Source organism: Littorina saxatilis, linkage group LG7, assembly GCF_037325665.1.
Source record: "Littorina saxatilis isolate snail1 linkage group LG7, US_GU_Lsax_2.0, whole genome shotgun sequence".
NCBI lineage: Eukaryota > Metazoa > Mollusca > Gastropoda > Littorinimorpha > Littorinidae > Littorina > Littorina saxatilis.
In genome coordinates this window covers 2,242,405-2,270,108 of record NC_090251.1, presented here as the reverse complement: position 1 = coordinate 2,270,108, position 27,704 = coordinate 2,242,405, and the positions used below count along the sequence as shown (strand labels likewise).

General features: G+C 44.0%; 1 protein-coding gene across 1 annotated transcript in view; it reads left to right on the top strand.

Annotated features, from left to right (window-relative positions):
• The window catches only part of LOC138972028 (phospholipid-transporting ATPase ABCA3-like), a 44,378-nt gene that overhangs the window by 9,401 nt on the left and 7,273 nt on the right, over positions 1 to 27,704 (top strand). Inside the window, exons 4-5 of the mRNA XM_070344869.1 lie at positions 2,781 to 2,978; positions 21,169 to 21,342. Coding sequence (XP_070200970.1) covers positions 2,781 to 2,978; positions 21,169 to 21,342 — 372 coding nt within the window. The remainder of the gene's footprint in view (positions 1 to 2,780; positions 2,979 to 21,168; positions 21,343 to 27,704) is intronic.

Here is a 27,704-nt window from a genome sequence, read left to right as displayed (position 1 = left end):
GCCATCGCAGCTTAAAGGTACAGTAAGCCATCACAGATACTGTCAGGCTTTTACACACATTACAAACACCCTTCCATTTGAATGCTCACCGAACGGGAACATCCTAGGTGCCCTACGTAAAGAGCTAGCAATGTTCAAAGAATTAATTTTGCGCATTGCCTAGCAGACAATCGGACGGTGGTTTTTTGTTTGCGCTACTGACCTAACTTTTGAAATCTAAATAATAAATTGACAGCTTGTTACACAAACATTCTTAAATCATAATTTTTTTTTTTCATCAAGACAAGATCAGAACAATACGAAGTTTTGAACATTTTACAAAAATAGCCCGGAAGCAGGGTCACGCAAGGTCGTGGTTCTAGTAGCAGACGACGCTGCCTGGCGCCAGTTCCTCTGAACCGTTAACCGCCACTGCTCTAGTTCGCAGCCATTTCAATGTTGCATTTCAGATTCAAAGGTACACAATAACGTGCTATTGCAGATAAGCTTACAGAGATTCGCATTGAAATCACAAACTGACGGTTAAATTGTGGAAAAAAAGGAAACTGGATTACACTGGTTCCCGATGGCTCAGAGGTAAGATAAACCACGCAAAAATAAATTCTTTGAAAATTGCTTGCTCTTTACGGAGGGCACCTGGAATGTTCTCAAGCGGTGAGTGTTTAAATGAAATGGTGTTTGTACTGTGTGTAAAAGCCTGACAGTATATGTGATGGTTTACGGGATGCTTACAGTGCCTTTAACAGACATCTGTATTATCATGGTTAGTGTGTTTGTATCCACCCATGAAATACAAAAACATCCCATTGAAGAGTTTATAACCATAGGTCCAAGATTTTTTTCACATCAGATGTGTACCTCATAGTTAATTTGAAATCCAGATTATGCCATAGTACAGTTTGGAAGAGTTTGAAAGAAATGATGTCAAGCGCAAATGAATCGCAGTAGCTAGGTATTTCTCAAAAACTTGACACACGCATCAGCATCACCTTTTTGTTTTAAAATCGAAAGCTCTTTGATAGGATACTAACCAACTCTTCAAATTATTTTGTTTTGTATGTAGAGAACATGGTTGTGGACCATGCAGTTTCAGATGTACATTGTTTTCCTAGTTATGCAACCCTCAGCATCAATATACACATGTTCTTCCCTTTCGTCTGGTTTCACTTGATAATCAAAACGTTGTTGGCTTCATCTTGACAAAGGAAACGGCTGTACACTTCAAAAGTTTCTCCTGGGTGTTCTTTTTGACAATGTAAGTATGCTTTGATGATGCTGTCTTCTCGTTTCGTGCTGTTTCCACATCTCACATATTCCATATTCCATTACTTGCAAGTTGCATTTAGCTAAAAACAAACAAACCAAAAACCCAAATATCACTTTAACTTTATATAGCTGAGACAACATACAATCAAAAAGGTAATGGGAACAAAACTTTTTCAATAAATTGGACCCAAAATGTAAACTGACCTATCGGCAACTTTTTTGAACTCAATATTTCTTTATTACTTTCTTTATTCATTTTTTGTTTTTTAAACATTTGCTTTAAATGCAGAATGAGATACACCCGGTCACATTTGCTCTGAGTCGGAACATTTTCAACTGTTGCTCAGAGCTAGAACATTTTTGCCGATCAAACACCTCAGAGCTGGAACATTTCGTTTTTGCCGCATAACATGCAGATTTCACCATTTTGATGCGATAAAAATGTATACACACACACACATACACACACATATCTACAGACACACGCACGCACATTTTACACCCACACACACACAAACACACACACGGCACACACATAGACCTAAGAAATACAAAAGTAAAAACCAGCTGCATTCGAAGATTCGCGAAGAATCTAGATCTTTGATTCAACTGCTTCAATTAGATCTGTAGTTGTTAGTCCTACAGGAAAATCAATGGCGATTCTGACATCGATGTTGCGGGTAGTAGTCTGTAACCCCATTACAAATGAAAGCACACAAATCAAGGTCAAGGACTCTTGTTGAAAAATACGATTCAGATCCTTAGTTTGTAGTCAAAATGTTTTTGTGTGCAGAAATACAAATTTAGATCGATTGCAAGCGTTTTAGATTTCATTGTCAGTGTACGTGTGCCACTGTGTCGGAACTATGCCTCTCGAAACATTCAGTTTGCGTTAGGCCTGTGCTTTTGCTTTATTTTTATGATGAATCCTTAATTCCTGAACCGAATCATTCAGCAGAGCCTCTTTGTAAACCGCCATAAAACATATAGTCCCGTAATGTGCAATGCTGCAAGCGTAACATTGACTTTTGAGAGGATCCCTGAAATGCGACAACTCAGCTAAGATTTCATGTCGACGAATGATGAACACAGTACGTGAACAGAGCAAACACATTGCTTGAAACTGTTTTGTTGCATTATGAAGCCTTGTTTGCAGCCACTTAAAAGTCATATACGACAAGAATGTATTGCATAATTGATAAAAGAACTTACCAGCGAACTTTCGTCAAGGAAGCGGCTGCTCGCCGCTAGGAATTCTGGGTGGTTGAGCACTTTGAAAACTTCCGGTTCCAAATAAGGATATCCTACTATGCTAAATTACTACAATGAATTTTCAAACAGATACCCTGGCTCCGTCATCTCTGATCGGAGGGGGGTGTTTTTTTGAAAGTGTTAGTGACTAGACTCAGCATTCAAATGTCAATTTCTGTGAGAAAATGTAGACGAGGACCTTTAAATTGATTAACTTAAAACAATTTAAAAAAAAATCTCACTAAAACCTTGTATGAATCCAGGACATATGCAAGACGTACGGGTCTTACCGGGCTGTGGACAAGCTGAGTTTTGGAGTAGAGGAGAAGGGGTGTTTCGGGCTGCTGGGGCAGAACGGGGCGGGCAAGTCCACCACATTCAAGATGCTGACGGGCGAAGTCTTCATAACCAAGGGTGAAGCCTTCGTCAACAACTACAGCGTCAACAGTCAGCTCCGCCTGGTGTGTGTGTATGTGTGTGTGTGTGTGTGTGTGTAGGTGTGTGTGTGTGTGTATGTATGTGTGTGTGTGTGCGTGCGCGCACGTGTGTGTGTGTGTGTGCGTGTGTAACGGCCAGTGATATTGTTATTTTGTCAGACAATAATTTGTAACAGTATATTATAGGACAATCTCCCGATGCGACCTCGTCAAGTTTTGGGGTCACAGGGGGTCATATTCGATTCATAGATAATAACCTAACATTGACGTTATTTCAGGCATTTTTGAAGCTAGAGCTTTGAAACGTTGAACACTTTGGTTTTGATCATTTGCCGACATGATCCATGTTTGGTTGACCCCTGTCACAATTTGGGGTCAAAGCTGGGTCATCTTCGTAAAAACTTTGCGTTGAGGTTTTCTGTTGTTTTTTTTTTTTTTAAGCAAAAGCCTCCAAATTTCACACAATTGATGATTAGCAGAAATGACCGAATTTGGTTTGTTTCATCAAAATTCAGATTCACAGCATGAAAATGTTTACTGGAAAAAGATTTTTACCATGGAAAATATCCTCTGAGCTATTAAGAATACAGTGAAACCCGGCTATATTGAAGTAGGCTTCTGACACAACCGTCGTACGAAGAAGAAGAAGAAGTAGGCTATATTGAAATCCCGGCTATATTGAAGAATTTGTCAGGTCCCGGCTGAAGCTCTACTTTTTCTTTGTTAAAAACTGTTGGCTACATTGAAGTCGGCTATATTGAAATCCCGGCTATATTGAAACAAAAATTCAGCACACGGGACGTTTTTACCTGGCTATATTAAATGTTTGCTCCAAAGATTTGTTTAACTTTTTATTTTTAAGAACAATGACTGCGCGGGCGCCGAATGATATGACACGCCTCTGTCAGCGCAATCAGTTGAGGAAGGGGAGAGACCAGATCAGCATCAACTTTCGAGTCAGGAGGTCTCTGATAACAATTACAGTCAAACAATGCCGCGGGCCTCTGACAGCTACGCCATGTAGTCTTGTGGTGCGTAGATCTCCCCGACTTAATTTCTCTTGTTCATGCGAGTAGTTTCCCTTTATACACTAGCAAAAATGGCTGCAAAACAAACAAGTCGCGTAAGGCAAAAATACAACATTTAGTCAAGCTCAGTCGAACTCACAGAATGAAACTGAACGCATTGCATTTTTTCCGCAAGACCGTACACTCGTAGCATCGTCTGTCCACCGCTCGTGGCAAAGGCAGTGAAATTAACAATCCAGAAAAGCACGGTAGCGGTTGCGCTGAGGAGGATAGCACGCTTTTCTATATCTCTATTCTTCTTAACTCTCTGTACGTGTTTTTAATCCAAACATATCATATCTATATGTTTTTGGAATCAGGAACGGACAAGGAATAAGATGAAATTGTTTTTAAATCTATTTCGGAAATTTAATTTTAATCATAATTTTTATATTTTTAATTTTCAGAGCTTGTTTTTAATACGAATATAACATATTTATATGTTTTTGGAATCAGAAAATGATGAAGAATACAATAAACGTAATCTTGGATCGTTTTATATAAAAAAATTAATTACAATTCAGATTTTTAATGACCAAAGTCATTAATTAATTTTTAAGCCTCCAAGCTGAAATGCAATACCAAAGTCCGGCCTTCGTCGAAGATTGCTTGGCCAAAATTTCAATATTGAAAAATGAGGGTGTGACAGTGCCGCCTCAACTTTTACAAAATGCCGGATATGACGTCATCAAAGACATTTATCGAAAAAATGAAAAAACCCTCAGGGGATATCTCACTCAGGAACTCTCATGAAAAATGTCATGAAGATCGGTCCAGTAGTTTACTCTGAATCGCTCTACACACACACACATACACCACGACCCTCGTCTCGATTCCCCCCTCTATGTTAAAACATTCCTCCGAAAACGGCGTATGGCTGCTTAAATGGCGGGGTAAAAAACGGTCATACACGTAAAATTCCACTCGTGCAAAAAAGCACGAGTGTACGGGGGAGTTTCAGCCCACGAACGCAGAAGAAGAAGAAGAAGATGTTAAAACATTTAGTAAAAACTTGACTAAATGTAGAAAGGGTGAGTCTGACAATTAAAAGAAAAATCGAACTTATTCAGAAGCTGAAAACTGGCTGCAAAAAAAAAGAAAGGAAGTAGCTGAGGAATATGGAATTTCGGCAGGCTGTGTGACCAAGATTATGAAAGAAAAAGAAACATTGAACAGTCTTAGGGTTAGGGTTAGGGTTAGGGTTAGGGTTAGCCTAACCCTGAACAAGTCGCGTAAGGCGAAAATACAACATTTAGTCAAGTAGCTGTCGAACTCACAGAATGAAACTGAACGCAATGCAACGCAGCAAGACCGTATACTCGTAGCATCGTCAGTCCACCGCTCACGGCAAAGACAGTGAAATTGACAAGAAGAGCGGGGTAGTAGTTGCGCGAAGAAGGATTGCAGGCTTTTCTGTACCTCTCTTTGTTTTAACTTTCTTAGCGTGTTTTTAATCCAAACATATCATATCTATATGTTTTTGGAATCAGGAACCGACAAGGAATAAGATGAAAGTGTTTTTAAATTGATTTCGAAAATTTAATTTTGATAATAATTTTTATATATTTAATTTTCAGAGCTTGATTTTAATCCAAATATAACATATTTATATGTTTCTGGAATCAGAAAATGATGGAGAATAAGATGAGCCACCAAGCTGAAATGTAATACCGAAGTCCGGGCTTCGTCGAAGACTACTTGACCAAAATTTCAACCAATTTAGTTGAAAAATGAGAGCGTGACAGTGCCGCCTCAACTTTCACAAAAAGCCGGATATGACGTCATCAAAGACATTTATCAAAAAAATGAAAAACATGTTTGGGGATATCATACCCAGGAACTCTCATGTCAAATTTCATAAAGATCGGTCCAGTAGTTTGGTCTGAATCGCTCTACACACACACACGCACAGACAGACAGACACACACACATACACCACGACCCTCGTTTCGATTCCCCCTCTATGTTAAAACATTTAGTCAAAACTTGACTAAATGTAAAAAAGCAAGGAGGCTCGAAGAACAACAGCCAACAGGTGAAAGATTAATGGGAATATATCTCACATCAAACGCAATGTGTGGACACGGAAATAAGAACGTATAGTGAAAAAAGTTCGGTTATATTGAATTTCTGAAGGAACAAGGAGGGACATTCAATATAACCGAGAATTGCCTAAATTGAAGTTCCGGCTATATTGAAGGTCTTCCCGGGTCCCGTGCCACTTCAATATAGCCGGGTTTCACTGTAGAAGACTTGACCTCATTAACCTATGATGCCATTGGTAATGTCTGGTGATGTTAGTCTTATAGTAAGACTATTGGTAGGTAGGTCCACTAATTTTTTCAAAATTACTTCAAGTATGTAATGTTTTTCCCGCGTGTAGTCGGCATGCTAACTAAGAAGGTTGCAAAATCTCAAGGGTGTATGACAAATAGTTTAAGAGATATTGACGTTCAAAGTTTCCGTTATTTGGCGTTATTTGCTGTTTTGCGTTGTTGGTCAGTTTTGCGTCGACGCAGCGCTTGCAATTTTTGTTGTAGAAATGCAACATTTTCTGGATACACTGACATACACATAGTGTATACCTCGATTTTTTTTCTAAGCTGTATCTTTGTAATGTGGTGAAACAATGTGCCCCGAAAATGACAAAAATCGCAAAAATCACAATGGTCAAAAAATGAAATTTTGACTTTTTTGAAAATATGTTACAAAACGTTGGCGGAGCTTATTTATATATATATATATAATATAAAAAATGTATTAGCTAAAATCACAGAAAAGCGAAACAAATGCTGAAATAACTCAACATCGTTAAAATTTGAAAATAACGTAAAGACAAAATACGTTTACCGAGTACTAATTTTATATCTTCACACCAGACATGTCTGTTATTATGAGTTATTTCTAATATGCTGACTGTTAGCAAATGATAACAGACATGTCTCACAAACGATATCAGCATTCGCCTAAAAGGCTCATGCTTGATATCTTTTTTTCTCGACATGTCTTGTTATCATTTGCTAACAGTCAGCATATTAGAAATAACTCATAATAACAGACATGTCGAGAAAAAAGATATCAAGCATTAGCCTTTTAGGCGAATGCTGATATCGTTTGTGAGACATGTCTGTTATCCCCGAGTACGCAGTACTAGGGTCCTGCAGACTTTAATTGTGTGTGTGTGTCTGTGTCTGTCTGTTTCGACTTAACAGCTTATTGCTGGGAAACTACTGGGCGCAGTTCGTTCAAAAGTTGATACACTAACTTGATAATAGGTCCGATTGATCGTATTAAAACTTCATAATGTTACCTGGGACCTAAATGCCCCAAAAAACACAAAAGTTCTTGACGGTTGGACGAATTCAATCGGAGCGACAGCCAGCCATTGAGCTGATAGAACAGCCGAACGCGTGCGTCATTGTCAGATATGACATTTATGGGTTTTATGTATGAACATGTATGTAATATTAGTACTTAATTAATGATGGAACGATGCTGTTATTAGTATGCATTAATTGACAGAAGTAGACTCGTATCGCGAAAAACATTATTATTGATTCGCATGCCTGTTGGACCATGATTATGGGGCCTGTACTGTTACCTGTAGAGCCGAGTCTCCACGCACTCACGTGCAACAGGTGAAAAACCTGAATGTCCATTTTTTGTAAGGTGAGCTGTTAGACTTGTCGCCAGTCACCTAAGCTGTTAGCTTCACTTGCCCATTGAACATGTAAGAGGCAAGTCGGGGAAGATTCTTTGCTCGCGTGCTCAGGTAAACTATTTTTCATGATATGTTTTCGCTAAGGAACACTAGTATGTTTATGAATAAGCATTCTTCATATTCGCTGCTATGTTAACTTAAGTGTTCATTGTACTAGTTCTTAATCTGGATATTCTGAATAGTTGTTTAATGTGTGGATAAATAACTCGGACATGGATGGGAATTGATATTAGTATTGACAGTAGTTATTTAAGAATTCGTGTGTGTGTGGTTGAATGTAGAGTGTAATTACAGCCCAGGGTGAATGATGAGTGAATTGGTGTGTGTGTTATGCCTATGGAAATACTGACTCAAGAATTACTTTCACAGGAGTCTTTCCAAGAGACAGAAGACGGAATTCGCGAGAGCTTGTTTGACCATTCAAGCAGACGCATGAAGAGATGAAGATGCACGAAGCAGAGCGACGTGATCTACTAACCGGACTTTACGGACCACGCCAGGAGTCGCCGCGTCGGCTGGGTGATGGAGAAACAGAGATGAACTACACTACGCTGTTCTGGTGATGGGGTAACACATTAATTTACTCATCTAGAACCCTGGGCGTATTGTGTATATGTGTGTGAATCCTGAGCGTTGATATTATGTACATGCTTTACCAGTGAGCTATATAAACATATTGAGCTCCACGTTTTTTCTTTTATTGTTGGAATGAATCGGAGGAGAATAACGAATGCGTATAAATGAAATAGTAGCCTTCTGACTGACAGTCGGTATTGTAGATAATTCATTCCTGACAATTGGTGACCCCGTTTTCTCCAGTGTATGTGTCTTTAACAGATTGTAGACTGTTAACGCACACTTTTTGAAGATTTTTTCATTGTATGTTGTTTGCTTGACTACGTGTGTAAGCATATATCTGTAGGCACGCATTTTGTGAAGAATGTTGTTACAGTGGTGAAGTGTTTTCATTAAGTAACTTTTACAGTATAGTGGTTTTGTATATATATTACAGGGGTGTTCCCAGGGGTCGGCCCTCGGCCCTGGGCCGGATACCTTGGTCTAATGACCGGTACTTGGTGTCTCTGGCGGACAAATGTCCGATAAGTTTATGTCAGAGACGGACACTGACCGATCGTTTTATTGCCACGTCGGACATGGCAACATTGATCCGTTTATTTAAATCAGGCATCAGATGATACGTCTCCTAATCTCCGAATCGGCAACGTCTTCTGTTGTTTGGTTTAGTAACTTCGCCGTTTGAATACCGCGCAGTTTAAGAATTTCCGAAAGTTCAACTTCCGGTTGTATAGAAACTGCGAATGCGATCATGCTGCCTGAAGAAATTGAAACCGGACAAGGACCAACCCAAGCTGTGTTTTCGACAGTCAGATCATGATCAGTCGTCAAGTGTGACTGTGACCGGACCCACTGTGACTGTGAGTACGAAAACGGAGACGACACCACCACGGACGTAGTTGTGCCTTCATGGCTTAAAGGCATATGTACTCGATGACTATACACGCTAATTGCTTTACCAACAGCTGGAGACATGCTAAATTAAGTTCCCTGCAAGATATTGTGGTCTAGGACCCCTTAAATGTTGAGATATTTGAATTTTTATTTTGATCTAGATCGTCCTATTTATAGATTTGCCAACAGAGGTAGCGTTGACGCAAGGGAAATAACTCCGCGTCTTTGTTGACATCCTCACTTTTTCAGAGGCTAGAACAAGCTGTAATGCATGTATTATGGTCCGCGCATGGTGACATATCGTCATTATATGGTCTTATGGTGCGTTTGACATCGATTATGGGCAAACTACACTTTGTAAACACGGGAGCGCGTTAGTATGCCTTTAAACTTTATCCATGGCTAAATTTCGATGGCGAGAGAAAACTGATGTTTTGCACAGTGTGCATTTCAGCAAACAATGAACGTTTTCAGCTATATGCTGTTTTGATTTAATTTGTGTTTCATGTGTCTTTGCTTTGTTTTAGTATGATGTGTGTAAGAGAGTGCTGATTCCAGGTTCATTTTGGCATATTTCCCTAAGTTCCAGTAAATCGGTATACATGTACTCAATTTAATTTTTGACCTTGACTTCTTCTTTACCTGAGATCTTTTGCTTTCTGTTAAACACACACACACACGCACACACGCACACACACACACACACAGACACACACACACACACACACACAAGAACTAGAAGAAGGCAAGTTTGGAATACAATTACAATATATTTCTCTCTCTGGTGTGTGTCACAGTGTGTGTGTACCAAAGGAGGATGTGGACGGCTTATTTCTTTCCACGTGAAATGACCGATTGTTTTTTTACAGTTCAGGACAAATGTCCTATACTTTCAGCAAGGCTAGGACATTTGTCCTATAAGGACAAAATCCAAGGAACATCCCTGATATTATCACCATGAGTGACGATTGGGATTTGTGGATGTCTCGAGGGAAAGAGCTAGGTCTTAAAGACAAAGACTTAACCGGTTTTGTCCGTGAACAGCAAAACATTGCTAGAGATGAACGGAAAGAAAAGCGAGATACAGAAAAAGAGAAGGAGCTTGCCAAACTAGAAGTCGAAAAAGAGACTAGAAGTTGAAAAAGAGCATGCAAAGCGAGGGACAGAAAAGGAGCTTGCCAGACTAGAAGTCGAAAAAGAAAAAGAGCAGACTAGGCAAAGCGAGTTAGATCTCGAAACGGAAAGGGTGAAAAAGGAGAGATCAGACGTTAAAGTTAGTCAGTCAGACAGTTCTAGACCTTTTCATCCAAAATTGCCTATGTTCGATGAAAACAAAGACGACATTGATGCATTTTTGTTTCGGTTTGAAACACACGCTTCAGCATGCGGCTGGGATAAGGGTAAATGGCCTGTCTACTTGGCTGCTTTATTGAAGGGTAGTGCCTTGTCGCTTTATCATTCAATTTCAGGAGAACAAACCCTTTCGTGGGATGTATTGAAGTCGCATCTTCTTCGTAAGTTCCAATGCACAGAGGAAGGTTTCAGAGAGCGTTTCAGAGCTGTTCGTCCCGAGATGGGAGAGTCATTTTTAGCGTTTTTAACGCGCTGTCGTCATTTGCTCAACCGATGGACTGAGTTGTCTGGTGTTTCCAACACTGCCGAAGGTTTACAAGACTTGTTTTTGCGTGAACAGATACTTCAGAGTTGTACAAAAGATTTGGCCGTGTTCTTGAGGGAACGTCAGCTGGGTGACGTAGCTGCGTTATGTGAAGCAGCTGAACTTTACCGTGAAGCTCATCCCAACAAAACCTTAGCACGGAAATCAGATGTTTCTATATTTTCAGCTGGAGTTGGAGTTGCAGATTCAACAGGGTTTAACAACGGGGGCAGTGGTTCTCGAGGTTATCGAGGAGGCCGAGGTTCTTCGGGTACAGGTCGAGGTGAGTTTCGAGGACAACGCAGGGGTGCACGTAGAGGGACCATTAAACAGAGTGATGTCTGTAGGATCTGTGGGGGTCAAGGTCATTGGGCGAACCAGTGTGCTTCGTCTAAAAACTTTGCTGAAACATTTAGCTCCGCTGTTAGCGAACACGTTCTTGTTTCAGAGGGACAACCTGGCCTACATCTGGAAATGGGAACCATCAATGGTTTTTCAGGGACAATCTTGCGGGACACAGGATGCACTACTGCTGGTGTGAAACGGGCTTTAGTTCGTGATGATCAGTTCACAGGGCAGGAGCAACGTTGTCGGTCTTTTGGGGGACACATTGAGACATTTCCCTTGGCTGAAGTGGTTGTGGACTCGCCTTATTTTGCAGGTGCTCTGACGTGTTGCGTCATTGACGATCCTGTGGCAGATCTTATTCTTGGGAACCTACCAGGTGTTGTTTCAGTATCTGGGGGATGTGTGGGCTCTATTGTTCCAGACGCTGTCGGATTAGTGACTACCAGGCTACAAACGGAGAAAGCCAAAGGTTCAGTGAGACCGTTAAAATCGGTACCTTGTGTTTTTACTGATGTAACTCCTGAGAAGTTAGCTGATATGCAAACCAAAGATGAATCACTTAAGAAGTGCTTCGAGCAAGTTCAGAAGGAATCGCAGGTCTCAGATCAGAGCAAACCTTACTTCATCATGAAAGATGGGGTACTTCACAGAGCATGTTGTGAGAAGACTGAGATCGTCTTTCAAGTTGTTGTCCCTACTTCTTTGAGAGAACAAGTTCTCCATACCGCCCATGACGCTCTCATGTCGGGTCACTTCGGTACCAGAAGAACGTTAAAGAGGATCTTGACCCAATTTTTTTGGCCAGGCGTCAGGCGTGACGTAGGCAAGTATTGTAGAACGTGCGATGTGTGTCAGAAAACGTCTTCCAAGGGTCGCGTTCCCGCTGCTCCTCTTCAGAAGATGCCGCTTATCGACGTTCCTTTCAAGAAGATCTGTATTGACTTGGTCGGTCCTTTTAAACCTGTATCTTCGACTGGATTCCGGTACATTCTGACGATAGTGGATACAGCGACTCGTTTCCCCGAAGCAATTCCATTGAAGCAGATTGATACTATTTCTGTTGCTGAAGCACTGTTTTCAGTTTTCTCGAGGATGGGCTGTCCTCAGGTCATTGTCTCTGACTGTGGAACGCAGTTTGTTTCTGATCTCATGATGGAGATATACAGACTTTTGGCAATCAAGTCGATCCACACTTCTCCTTACCATGCTCAAGCAAATGGGTTAGTCGAACGATTCAACGGAACTCTGAAGAGCATGTTGCAGAAGGTTGTCCAGGAGCGCCCAACTGACTGGGACAGGTACGTTCCTGCACTTCTGTTTGCGTATCGTGAACTTCCAAATGTCAGTACAGGGTTTTCTCCCTATGAGCTTCTCTTTGGGCGTACTCCGAGAGGCCCAATGTCTATCTTAGCGGACTCATGGACAGGGAGGACTGATGGAGATGAAGCCAAACCTCTATATCAGTATGTCTTCGATTTGAAGAACAGAATCGCTGATACGTGTGCTCTAGCACAATCGAATGTTCGTGATGCTGCTCGTATTCACAAACATTACCATGACAGGAAGGCCAAACTTCGTACTTTTCTACCTGGGGATGAAGTTCTTGTACTCTTAACTGCTGACAGCAACAAGCTTCTCATGTGCTGGAAAGGTCCATTCAAAGTGATGGAGGTGGTTAGCCCTGTTGACTACCGCATTGATCTCAACGGCAAACACAAGGTGTTTCACGTCAACATGCTGAAGAAGTATGAGAGACGAGTTTTGACAGCAGCTGTTGCTGTGGGAAGAGAGTTAAGAACTGGTCCAGTTCCTGATGACCAGGAATTCTCAACGTTGATGTCTGACTCTGATCAGAAGGCAGATGCGTGTTCGGATCACGTCTTGGATCCTGTTTGTGCTGTCGCTGTGTTGTCTCCTGAAATCGAGGATGAGGTTGTCTTACCGACAATTCCTGCAGTTACGGGTGAATCTGTCAAAGATGTTCACTACTCTGATGATCTTTCTCATTCAAGACGTACTGAACTGGAAACCGTTTTTCAGGAATTTTCTGAACTTCTTACAGACAAGCCGGGAGTTACAAAAGATGTCGATGACCACGTCATCCCTTTAACAAGCGATTGTCCTGTATATAGGAAACCATACCCGTTGCCGTTTGCGTCTAGACAGACAGTTGAGAAGGAGATCAAATCCATGCTGGATTTAGGCGTCATAGAACCTTCGAAATCTGCGTACTCTTCGCCTATTGTCTTGGTGGCGAAAAGAGACGGATCAGTTCGTTTTTGCATTGATTTCCGCGCCTTGAACAAGATCACGCATTTTGATGCCGAGCCGATCCCTGACCCGGATGAGTTGTTTTGTAGTCTTGCTGGAGCAAACTTCTACACGAAGATTGACCTTGCAAAAGGCTATTGGCAGATTCCGATCAAGCCGGAAGATAGACATAAAACAGCTTTCCAAACTCCTCTTGGGTTGTTCCAATGGGTTAAAATGCCATTTGGACTGGTCTCAGCTCCAGCAACTTTTGCTCGGATGATGCGGAAGCTTAATCTAGCAGAGAACTCAGCAGTCAACTTTTACGATGACATTCTCATTGCTACGCAAACATGGTCAGACCACGTGAAGCAGGTTCGGGCTGTTCTGAGCAAGATGCAGAGATTTCGTCTCACGGCTCGACCATCCAAACTGTTTGCTGGGTTTTCTGAGTTGGAGTTTCTCGGACATGTTGTCGGTCGAGGATATCTCAAACCAGAGGACGGGAAGGTCAAGAAGATTTTGTCTGTGAATCGGCCAACGACAAAGAAGCAGGTTCGTTCCCTGATGGGGTTGTTAAGTTACTACAGGCGATACGTCCCTAACTTTGCAACTTTGACAGCTCCTTTGACGGATCTAACCCGAGACGATCATGGCAAAACTATCACATGGACGGCAGAATGTGATTCTGCGCTGAAAGCTGTTCAGGAGGTGCTGTCTACCTTCCCTGTTCTTCTCTTGCCTGACCTGAGTCAAGATTTCGTTGTGAGAACTGATGCAAGTTCGACAGGTTTGGGTGCAGTTCTTCTGCAGGAAAAGGAGGGTCTTCTACATCCTGTTGCTTATGCCAGTCGAAAACTGCTTGATCGAGAGTCCAGGTACTCTACCATCGAACGTGAATGTCTTGCCATTGTTTGGGGACTCACAAAGTTCTCGCGCTACCTGCTTTGCCGGGAATTTGTCATACAGACGGATCACAGGCCACTCACATACATGGCGTCATGTAGGCTCAAGAACAGTCGTGTGATGCGTTGGGTGTTGTCTCTTCAGGAGTTCAAGTTCGTTGTTCAGCCGATTGCAGGCCAGTGCAATCAGTTTGCGGATTTGTTGTCTCGATCAGTCTGTGATCAAACTCTTTGAACAAGAAGAAAAATGGCCCTGGAAGTCAGATCTGTTTGTATAGGTACTTTATATACAAGTAGTGAAGTCGACACTTTGAGTGGGATTTATTGTGTTAAATGCAATGTATTATCATGGATGATAACATTTGTATGGTGTTATCGAGTTAAGAAATGAGAAATCTTTTATGCAGCTTTCTACTTGAAGTGGGGGGCATTGTCAGATATGACATTTATGGGTTTTATGTATGAACATGTATGTAATATGAGTACTTAATTAATGATGGAATGATGCTGTTATTAGTATGCATTAATTGATAGAAGTAGACTCGTATCGCGAAAAACATTATTATTGATTCGCATGCCTGTTGGACCATGATTATGGGGCCTGTACTGTTACCTGTAGAGCCGAGTCTCCACGCACTCACGTGCAACAGGTGAAAAACCTGAATGTCCATTTTTTGTAAGGTGAGCTGTTAGACTTGTCGCCAGTCACCTAAGCTGTTAGCTTCACTTGCCCATTGAACATGTAAGCGGCAAGTCGGGGAAGATTCTTTGCTCGCGTGCTCAGGTAAACTATTTTTCATGATATGTTTTCGCTAAGGAACACTAGTATGTTTATGAATAGGCATTCTTGATATTCGCTGCTATGTTAACTTAAGTGTTCATTGTACTAGTTCTTAATCTGGATATTCTGAATAGTTGTTGTTTAATGTGTGGATAAATAACTCGGACATGGATGGGAATTGATATTAGTATTGACAGTAGTTATTTAAGAATTCGTGTGTGTGTGGTTGAATGTAGAGTGTAATTACAGCCCAGGGTGAATGATGAGTGAATTGGTGTGTGTGTTATGCCTATGGAAATACTGACTCAAGAATTACTTTCACAGGAGTCTTTCCAAGAGACAGAAGACGGAATTCGCGAGAGCTTGTTTGACCATTCAAGCAGACGCATGAAGAGATGAAGATGCACGAAGCAGAGCGACGTGATCTACTAACCGGACTTTACGGACCACGCCAGGAGTCGCCGCGTCGGCTGGGTGATGGAGAAACAGAGATGAACTACACTACGCTGTTCTGGTGATGGGGTAACACATTAATTTACTCATCTAGAACCCTGGGCGTATTGTGTATATGTGTGTGAATCCTGAGCGTTGATATTATGTACATGCTTTACCAGTGAGCTATATAAACATATTGAGCTCCACGTTTTTTCTTTTATTGTTGGAATGAATCGGAGGAGAATAACGAATGCGTATAAATGAAATAGTAGCCTTCTGACTGACAGTCGGTATTGTAGATAATTCATTCTTGACAGTCATGAAAAGCATGCGTATCGCTCATGGGCTCATAGAACCGCCCAGTCAGCCAGCGACAACCAGGCTTTGCGTGCGTGCGTGCGTGCTTTGCGTGCGTGTGCCACTGCGCGACCTAATTTTATGAAGCAGCAACGTTAGCAGTCTAGTCATTTGAGTTTACTGCCAATGGCGTGATGGAAAGCGCGTCCGACTATGGCCAAAGTGATCCGGGTTCGATTCCCGGCATGAGCGGTCTAATTTTTGGCTCACGTAAGTGTAGCCTATGCGATCGTAACTTTGTCTGTCTGTGCGTGCGTTTGTGCGTGCGTGTGTGCGTGTGTGTGTATGTCTGTGGTAGAAACTTTAACATTTCCGAGTCTATGTGTGAGTGGTTATCCAAGACTATGGATAAAGCTCGCATAAGATTACGTCACGGTCAAAAGTGTTTGACGTCAATTAATGCATCATGACTGCATGCCTCCCTGTAGTCTTTCTCTCTCGCGTGGTGTGTGTGGTCTCGGTCATTGTTATTTTGAGCGGGCCGAGACTATTTGGCAGTCGTGTCCCTGTAAGTAGGCTACATGCAGACACAGACAGATCTAGATCTAGTGTCTCTCTTTCTTGCACAGTCGTCACCTAAGCTTACTGTGTGTGTGGGTGTGTATGTGTGACGGAGTGATTGAGTTTGTGTTACTGTTTGTCTATTTCTTACGTGAGCCTTGAAGGCTTCGCCTCTTATTTTTTTTAAATTCTTGTTTACTATTGTTTATTATGAACGTTTTAATGTTTTATTTTATTCTAATAATTTTTTTAATTGTGTAAAATAAATTTAATTTTTTTTTTAAATCCACGTGCACAAGACAAAAACTTTCATACTTTCATACTGGGGGAGCGAGCCAGTCTGAAGAGTACTTGGGTCCAGCGCCAGCGTTTTTGACTTACATGCGAAGCAAAAGTGAGTCTATGTACTCACCCGAGTCGTCCGGACGTCCGTCCGGAAAACTTTAACGTTGGATATTTCTTGGACACTATTCAGTCTATCAGTACCAAATTTGGCAAGATGGTGTATGATGACAAGGCCCCAAAAAACATACATAGCATCTTGACCTTGCTTCAAGGTCAAGGTCGCAGGGGCCATAAATGTTGTCTAAAAACAGCTATTTTTCACATTTTTCACATTTTCTCTGAAGTTTTTGAGATTGAATACCTCACCTATATATGATATATAGGGCAAAGTAAGCCCCATCTTTTGATACCAGTTTGGTTTACCTTGCTACAAGGTCAAGGTCACAGGAGCTCTTCAAAGTTGGATTGTATACATATTTTGAAGTGACCTTGACCCTGAACTATGGAAGATAACTGTTTCAAACTTAAAAATTATGTGGGGCACATGTTATGCTTTCATCATGAGACACATTTGGTCACATATGATCAAGGTCAAGGTCACTTTGACCCTTATGAAATGTGACCAAAATAAGGTAGTGAACCACTAAAAGTGACCATATCTCATGGTAGAAAGAGCCAATAAGCACCATTGTACTTCCTATGTCTTAAATTAACAGCTTTGTGTTGCATGACCTTGAGGTTACATGTATTTTGGTAGGAAAAATGTGTAAAGCAGTTCTTAGTGTATGATGTCATTGCTAGGTTTAGTTATTTGACCTTGACCCTAAAGGTCAAGGTCATGTAAAGGTCAAGGTCAAGCATGTGAGTCGTATGGGCTTTGCCCTTCTTGTTTATCATTTGCTAACAGTCAGCATATTGGAAATAACGGTTTTATTACCGTTTAATTCGACCAAAAGAAATTTCGAAGCGACCCCGCGAATTAGACAGAACAGCCGCAATGGGAACTGGAGCGCTCCTACCTGATTATGCCTGTCAGTCAAATAATTCTCGTGACCTGGGTCAGCCAATCAGAGTAACATACCTTACGTGATGAATATTCACAGGTCAAATGCGTTTGACAAACAACAAACCATGTTGAACATGCGTTTCGGTTGCTTCGCTTTTTCTTGTTGAACAGAGAGCGACAGATTTAGAACCGACTCCAGACGGATGGGAAATGACGTAAAGATACATTTGACGTAAAGCGAGTGACCCAATTTCACTTGATTTTCCGAAGGCTTTGATAATTTTAGATTTCAAGTGAGCGATTCGGCATTGCACACTCAGAGGATGGGCGGTGCCTCGCTGTTCCGTAAAGCACCCACCGACAAAACTCGCTTTTCGGTATTTTTTAGATAAAGAGAGTATTATCTGACAGCATTTGAAGTGTCATTCTTTAGAATAAATCACACTGATATTGCTGATTTAAATTTGTACTTTGTCTTGTTCATTTTTAGCTTGATAAACAAAAAGGGTCCCTGCCTGAACGTTATAACATTTCGAGGGTCACCTAGAATCCGTCCTGATTGGTCAAAAAGCCATATGGGGCACTAAATTGGTAATATGATGTCATAGTGTCAGAAATGAGGTCACGCAAATGCCTAAGTACACATATTTTTTTCTTGGCCAGCTACACATTGATTTGGTAAAGAAAATGTTGGTTTCTTTGTGTTAAATAGTCAGACATGAATATTCTTTTGAACATTATTTTGTGAAGCTGGAACAGCATTTTTCAATTTATTTAAATTTTTTTTGGGGGGGTGGGGGTGGTTGGAGATGGTGGGGGTGGTTGGAGATGGTGGGGGTGGTTGGAGATGGGGGGGGGGATTTACAGTGGAGACCTCCTGTAAAGACACCCGCCCCCCCCCCCAAAAAAAAAAAAAAAAAAAAAAAAAAAAATCGGACAAAATTATGCCTTGAATTATTTTTTTTTAAATGTGGGTAAACTGAGTTTATGAATAGAACATCTGAGAAAACTGTGTCTGGAAAGAGCTGTGGGTCTAATCGGGGGATGGGGTTCTTAAAAAGGAGGGAGTCTTCTATTGGGTAGGATGATCGGGGGATGGGGTTCTTAAAAGGGAGGGAGTCTTCTATTGGGTAGGATGATCGGGGGATGGGGTTCTTGAAAGGGACGGAGTCTTCTATTGGGTAAGATGATCGGGGGATGGGGTTCTTGAAAGGGACGGAGTCTTCTATCGGGTAGGATGATCGGGGGACGGGGTAAGAAGGGAGGGAGTCTTCTATCGGGTAGGATGATCGGGGGACGGGGTAAGAAGGGAGGGAGTCTTCTATCGGGTAGGATGATCGGGGGACGGGGTAAAAAGGGAGGGAGTCTTCTATCGGGTAGGATGATCGGGGGACGGGGTAAGAAGGGAGGGAGTCTTCTATCGGGTAGGATTGTCGGGGGACGGGGGTAAGAAGGGAGGGGGTCTTCTATCGGGTAGGATTGTTGGGGGACGGGGTAAGAAGGGAGGGAGTCTTCTATCGGGTAGGATGATCGGGGGACGGGGTAAGAAGGGAGGGAGTCTTCTATCGGGTAGGATGATCGGGGGACGGGGTAAGAAGGGAGGGAGTCTTCTATCGGGTAGGATGATCGGGGGACGGGGTAAGAATAGAGGGAGTCTTCTATCGGGTAGGATGATCGGGGGACGGGGTAAGAATGGAGGGAGTCTTCTATCGGGTAGGATGATCGGGGGACGGGGTAAGAATGGAGGGAGTCTTCTATCGGGTAGGATGTTCGGGGGACGGGGTAAGAAGAGAGGGAGTCTTCTATCGGGTAGGATGATCGGGGGACGGGGTAAGAGGGGAGGGAATCTTCTATCGGGTAGGATGATCGGGGGACGGGGTAAGAATGGAGGGAGTCTTCTATCGGGTAGGATGTTCGGGGGACGGGGTAAGAAGAGAGGGAGTCTTCTATCGGGTAGGATGATCGGGGGACGGGGTAAGAGGGGAGGGAGTCTTCTATCGGGTAGGATGATCGGGGGACGGGGTAAGAAGGGAGGGAGTCTTCTATCGGGTAGGATGATCGGGGGATGGGGTAAGAAGGGAGGGAGTCTTCTATCGGGTAGGATTGTCGGGGGATGGGGTAAGAAGGGAGGGAGTCTTCTATCGGGTTACGAGGGACCTCAAGGGGAGGGAGTCTTCTATTGGGTAGGATTGTCGGGGGATGGGGTAAGAATGGAGGGAGTCTTCTATCGTGTTACGAGGGACCTCAAGGGGAGGGAGTCTTCTATTGGGTAGGATTGTCGGGGTAATGGGGTAAGAAGGGAGGGAGTCTTCTATTGGGTTACGAGGGACCTCAAGGGTAGGGAGTCTTCTATCGGGTTACGAGGGACCTCAAGGGGAGGGAGTCTTCTATTGGGTAGGATTGTCGGGGTATGGGGTAAGAAGAGAGGGAGTCTTCTATTGGGTTACGAGGGACCTCAAGGGTAGGGAGTCTTCTATCGGGTTACGAGGGACCTCAAGGGGAGGGAGTCTTCTATCGGGTTACGAGAGACCTCAAGGGGAGGGAGTCTTCTATTGGGTTACGAGGGACCTCAAGGGGAGGGAGTCTTCTACTGGGTTACGGGGGACCTCAAGGGGAGGGATTCTTGTATCGGGTTACGAGGGACCTCAAGGGGAGGGAGTCTTCTATCGGGTTACGAGGGACCTCAAGGGGAGGGAGTCTTCTATCGGGTTACGAGGGACCTCAAGGGGAGGGAGTCTTCTATCGGGTTACGAGGGACCTCAAGGGGAGGGAGTCTTCTATTGGGTTACGAGGGACCTCAAGGGGAGGGAATACGTCTTATTTTGGGTTACGAGGGACCTCAAGGGGAGGGAGCACGTCTTATTTTGGGGCGGAGGGTAAGGGGTCTACGAAGGGGGGTCACTGGAAAATGGCGAAGGAGAGTCGTCTAAGCAATCGTTTTTCTTGTTAGATGAGTAAAATAAAATCTTAGCCGCAATATCAGGGCTAATTCCCAAGATTGTGCTAATGTGATGTGTATCTACCGAACACTGGATATTTCTCATTTTAGCTCAAGTCGACAAAAAAAAACTCATGTTCATGCTGCTGGCTGGACAACAAAAGAGTGTGCATGCTGCTGGCTGGACAACAAAAGAGTGTGCATGCTGCTGGCTGGACAACAAAAGAGTGTGCATGCTTGTGTGCGTTTAATCCTGAACAAAATATAAGGAGTTCTCGCTAACTATACATTAATTTTACTTGTATATTTGACACAAATGATATATTTGACACAGATCTGGACAGTCATTGATTACCTCGACTGCTGGGAGAACGTCTCGGATGTCTCGGATGTCTCTCACTGTCTCGATCTGTGTAAAATGTCTTTTTTTGTGTAAAAAAAATAAAATACCGTGTAGTTTTGTCTTATGTATTGTGTATTTTATATTGTTCAGGTCCAGCGCAGCATGGGGTACTGCCCGCAGACAGACCCGCTGATCGAACACATGACGTGCGAGGAGACACTGTCCATGTTCGGGAGGCTGCGCGGCATCCCCGATTCACACCTGCAGGAATGCGTCACGTCATTCCTTAATATCCTTGAGCTCGGCTCGCACGGCGCCAAGCGAGTGAGTTCACACACCTGTCTTGGTTTAAACAACATGAAAACACAACAGTCAACCTATTAGTGCAGGTAACATCATTGTGACAAATCCACACTTTAGAAACACGCTTTAATGACACACAAACAAATCCACACTTTAGAAACACACTTTAATGACACACAAACAAATCCACACTTTAGAAACACGCTTTAATGACACACAAACAAATCCACACTTTAGAAACACGCTTTAATGACACACAAACAAATCCACACTTTAGAAACACGCTTTAATGACACACAAACAAATCCACACTTTAGAAACACGCTTTAATGACACACAAACAAATCCACACTTTAGAAACACGCTTTAATGACACACAAACAAATCCACACTTTAGAAACACACTTTAATGACACAAACAAATCCACACTTAAGAAACACACTTTAATGACACACAAACAAATCCACACTTTAGAAACACACTTTAATGACACACAAACAAATCCACACTTTAGAAACACACTTTAATGACACACAAACAAATCCACACTTTAGAAACACACTTTAATGACACACAAACAAATCCACACTTTAGAAACACACTTTAATGACACACAAACAAATCCACACTTTAGAAACACACTTTAATGACACACAAACAAATCAAAAATTTTAGTGTACATTTTTATAAGATTAATATACTTACCCAAATCTCATAAAATAGCATTTTACTTCTGTTAAGTGCTTAAACACGTTGAACACGCTTCCCTCGTTACACAAGGGAAGCCACTCCCCCAAAAGAAAATCACATAAACATAGTCACTAGACCACGTGATACCTGAGGGTAGGCTCCCCTTAACGCCACGTGTCACGCGGCCGCCATCTTCTTCTCAATTCTTGACCAGCCTGAGCAAGTCTGAAAGCGGGGTAGGTGGGAGGGCATTTGATATGAGATTTGGGTAAGTATATTAATCAAATGAAAATTTACACTAAAATTTTTGATTAAATTACATATTACTTCCCCAAATCTCATAAAATAGCAGATTGAGGTGGGATTACAAAATCATGAAAATAAGCAGACAGATAACTCACCCTAAGTTCTGGGTAGAGCCTGCCCGGCAACCACGACCGCAGGTAGGACGTTGCTTCCATCAGGACGAGTGCCAGCGACGCCCCTCAAATAGTAGTTCAGGAAGACGTCTTCTGATCTCCAGTAAGCGGCGCCCAAGACCTCAGAGAGACGCCTGGACTTGAGTACAGCGAGAGAGGAGGCCCAAGCGCGGGTCTCATGAGTCCTCGACGAGGAGAGAGGTAGGATGAACTGAGGAGGACGCCCATCATCATTCTGCTGCCACCACACATAGCCTTGTCTAATGAGCGTGGAAGCCCATTTTGCTAAAGTGACTTTGGCAATGTCTTTGTGTCTAGCTGTGTTCGTGGAGATGAATAACAGCTTCTGACTACTAGCCCGAATAGGGCTTGTACGAGATAAGTAAGAAGTTAGCGCACGAACCGGACAGTTCATAAGATCTGGATCGTTTGGAGCTAAAATATTAGACAGTGGACGAACTGTGATCACTGGTGATTGCTCATCTGGCCTCTGATTTTTTGCCAGAAAATCTGGTCGAAACTTAAGCGAGACGGAACCGTCTGATTGAAACGAAATGTCTTTCTGCAGGCCAGATAAAGAATGTACCTCGCTACTGCGTCTGGCCGTAGCTAACAACAGTAACATCAGTGTCTTGCGGGTTAGATTTGGTAAGCTTGCAGCATGCAAAGGCTCAAATTCTGACGATCTCAAAAATTCAAGAACAAGAAAGAGATCCCAAGCCGGTACGGGTTGTTTAGCTTTAACATCTGCAATCGAGGCGCCTTTCAGCACTGAAGCTATTGGACCGCCAAGATTGATAACATGCCCTAACTGTCTTAATGTTGAAGATATAGCAGATCTTCTGACTTTAAGGGAGGAGGCAGAACACCCCTGTGAAGACAACCAAGCTAAATGGTTAGCGACTTGCATAGACCTAGGCGCTACTGGGTTGACGTTGTTTAACTGACACCAAGTATTCCAAGCCTTCCAGTGAGAGGAATAAACAGAACTGGTTGAAGCTCTGTGAGCTTTCTGAATCAACGAGACAGTAACGTCAGACGCCCCTGCGTGCTTAAGAGAGTTTCTTACAACCTCCACCCGTGAAGACGCAGAGACTGCGGATTTTCGTGAGGAATGCCTGTTCTTGGTTGCAGAAGCTCTCCCTTTACGAGATTGAGAGGGACGGGAGAGCCCCGAGACAGACGCAGTAGGTCCGGATACCAGTGTTGGCTGGTCCACAACGGAGCTACTAACACCAGGGAGGGACGTTCCAATTCCGCTTTCCGTAACACTTTCCCGAGAAGGGATGGTGGGGGAAACGCGTAAGCAGACAGGTCCGACCAATCCAGTTCCAGGGCATTCACTGCCATTGCCTCTGGATCCGGACACGGGGAAACGAAGAGAGGAAGTCTCCTCGAAAAACGTGTCGCGAACAGATTGATCATTGCTTTGTCGAAGTGAACCCAAAGCCGCTGAAGCGCATGATGCGTGACAGTCCACTCTGTGTGAATCACACGAAAAGACCGGCTGAGAGCATCTGCCACGACGTTCAACCGTCCCGGAAGATGTTTCGCGGACAGATCGATCCGATGTTGCTGGCACCAGGCCAGAATCTGACAAGCCCGAAGCGACAGGGAGGGAGAGCGTACCCCGCCCTGGTTGTTGATATAGGCCGCAACAGTGGTGTTGTCCGTCAGGACGCGCACATGCTTGTCTTGCAGATGAGACAGAAAGGCCAGCAGGCCCTGAGCAACAGTTTCGAGTTCGAGACTGTTGATGTGGGATTTCATCTGGACAGCACTCCAGAGGCCTGAGGCCGTGTGCTGTCCCAAATGAGCCCCCCATCCCACCAGGGAGGCATCTGTGCAAAGCTCTGCACTGTAGGGCGGGAGAACAATCGGAACGCCCTGTGAAATCCATTCCGTCTGCAGCCATTGATTGGTTGTGTGACGAAACCAGTCCCGAAGGGGGACAGACAACTCCCAGCCTTGAGAGGCCGGATTCCAAGCCGCTGCCAGCGCTGACTGAAATGGACGTTTGTAAACTCGTCCCAGCGGAACAAGTTTGGACATTGATTCCATCTGTCCTAACACAGACGCCAGAATCCTCACAGGGGCTCTGTGTTGTTTGTTCAGGTTTCTGATTAAGTCTTGAAGTTTGTCCACTCTCCTGAGAGAGGGCCGAACGGTCCAAGCTACCGTGTCGAAGCTCATGCCCAGGTAGGAAAACACCTGAGAAGGAGTGAGATCCGACTTGGTCTGATTGACTGCAAATCCCATATCCATTGCTAGACGTAGGACGACATGAGTGTGGGAAAGGCAAAGATCTCGAGCCTGATGCAGTATCAGCCAATCGTCTAAATACGCCCAAAGACGCACACCCTTTTGCCGGATTAGCGCACAAATCTGCCGTACAACCATAGTGAAGATCCATGGCGCTAATGAGAGGCCGAAGGGCAGGGCCCGAAACTGGTAAGCCTTGTTCCCCCATCGAAACCTCAACCACGTCCTGTCCAAGTGATGGATGAGTAGATGAAAATACGCGTCTGAGAGGTCGACAGAGGTAACCCAGTCGCCCGGGCGAAGGGCGTCCCTGACCGTAGCTGGGGTTTCCATGGTAAAGCGAATGTCTCTCAGATAGGCGTTCAGGGAGGAAAGGTCCAGAACTGGGCGCCACCCCCCTGAAGCCTTGGGCACCACAAAAATTCGGTTGTAAAAACCGGGGGAGGAATGATCTAGTACTTCCTCCAACACTTGCTTCCGTAAAAGGGCCAGAATCTCGGCATTTATGACCATGACTGATTCTTTGTTGGCCGGAAAAGAAAAGAGAGGGAGAACTCTGGTAAGGGGAGCCTTGTCCTCTTTCCAGAGAAGCCGGAACCCCGATCTGATTATCCCTACAATCCAATGGTTGGGTACGTTCTGACTGGAGGCTGCAGGGATAACCGGATCGGGGGGGTATCATTGGGGGTTGGGCTTTCGCCCAGACCCCCGAGACTTGCCAAAGGAAGGCTTCTTATTGGAAGAAGAAGAACCCCTTCCACGGCCTCGAGAGGAACCAGAGTTTTGCTTAAAGCCACCTTTAACCGCAGGGGTCATGTGGGTAGCAGAGCTGGATTGTTTGGTATGTTGACTAGCGGAGCGTTGTGTGCATTTGGCAAACTCCAAATCCTTTGCCTCCTGAGTCTCCTTGTGAAGGGCATCAAGAGCCAAAGGACCAAAAAGCGCATCCTCAGTGAAAGGAGATGTGCGCAAAGAGTCAACAGTTCGACGATCCTGCAGTCTGGACTCGGACAGGAAGTTATCCCTTCGAGTAAAAACTGCATGAGCGTAGAGCCGTGCTGATGACGCCATTTGTTGCGCTGAAACGTTTGCCAGCGCAGACAAAAGGGTAGCCACATCCTGTTCGCTTGCATCTTGCCTGAACTCAAAGGGTTCAAGGGAAGAAGTAAGCGCATGCGTCAAAGAACGCAGCAGCGTATCCGAGAGGGATGCAAGTTCCAGTGCAGATCTGCCTGCTTCCTCTATCCCCAGCAGAGAGGATTCAGTGTAAGGAAAAGCCTTGTCCTTCCTGAACGGCTCAAAACGCAGGAAGTCAACAGCCGGAGTCACCGGAAGTGTTGCCCGAGGCAGGGCAAAGGTTTGAATCAAACCGCGAGTGGAGTGTCTCAACACTAACTTCTTGTGTGCGGCATGGCGAAAAACAGAGGCCTGCTGTTCAGTGGCCAGCCATGGTTCCACTGAAGGAGGGGCTGGACCATGCGCTACCAGTAGCGGCACTGGCCGAAGAGGTATGTTACTACCCTGCGATGGGTTAGTAGTCAAAACCTTCGCCATCTCGTATGCCACCAAGGGAGATTCTGAGAAACAAAACCCCGAGGAGACAGGTTGCGACGGTAAAAAATCGTCAACCGCTGACTTAGGAGCAGAAGCATCCACAGCTGCGACCACTCCTTCCGGAAAGTACCGTGACGTCACCTCTGCTGCAAGAGCAATAGACTGGTGAAACCTCATCGGCAACCGGAAAACTTCTTCATCCGGATCGGAAGTAGTACCCCCATAAACGGAAGAAGAGTCTTGCGCAAAAGCGCTGGCTTCCGGTAAGAAACCGCGTTCAGTACGCTCCGCGTCACTGGCAGCGGTAACCGGAACCGACATCTCGTGACATCTGGCCAATGTCTTCTTCCTGTTCCGCATGCGGAAGTGAAGATGCCTGTGCTGTCGACGCAACGTGATGCAGTTCACGCTCTCGACGCACTCCCGGTGGGATGGCACAAGAAACGTCCGCGAGACGGGAGGATGTACCCGCTGTTGGACGCCCTTGTAAGACACTATCGTCACCCACTGCCGCGGAACGGCAGCTAACTACACGTGCCTGACCAGACATACCTTGAAGGTGAGGGACACCTGAAGCCAGTTCCGGAAACGAGCAAGGCCACTCATAAAGATCGGAAGTCGGAGAATCAGCCGAAACGTCAGCCGACGTAACGGTAGCAGACTGTGTACGCAATTTAGCCAAAGATTGCACACCACCAACTCTAGAAGGAAGAATAGACGTAAAACAAATAGCAGCTTTCCTTTCCTCCGCAAAAATATCTTTGAGCTGACCAGCAAAGGTCTGAAAAATATCCAACATTTGCTCCTTGTCTAACGGAGCCTTGTCTGCCGGCATATTGCTAAGTACAGGAGAGGCAGAATCAACCAGAGACTCATCAGGAGGATCAATCACTACACTAAATGTAGCATCAGTGGTAGGGTCCGTAACATGAACCGTAGGATTAGCTTTAGTTTTCTTGGCTGACCGCTTAGCAGAAGAATCAGAACCCGCCGAAGCAGAAACACGCTTCTTAGGTTCTTTGTCAGACATGTTGACCGAAAAAGTTCTAGCAAACAATTTCCACAACAGAAAACGCTAGCCACAATACGAAATAGAAAGGTCTCACCCGAATGTAGAGATAACCAGTGAAAAACTCAGCTCCAACAAAGCTGAAAAAAGGCCAAAAAGGCCAAAAAGGCCGGAGCGTGAACCACACGTCTGAGCAGCTCAGGCGTTGGGAAAGAAGTGAGAAGAAGATGGCGGCCGCGTGTCACGTGGCGTTAAGGGGAGCCTACCCTCAGGTATCACGTGGTCTAATGACTATGTTTATGTGATTTTCTTTGGGGGAGTGGCTTCCCTTGTGTAACCAGGGAAGCGTGTTCAACGTGTTTAAGCACTTAACGGAAGTAAAATGCTATTTTATGAGATTTGGGGAAGTAATATGTAATTTAATCCACACTTTAGAAACACACTTTAA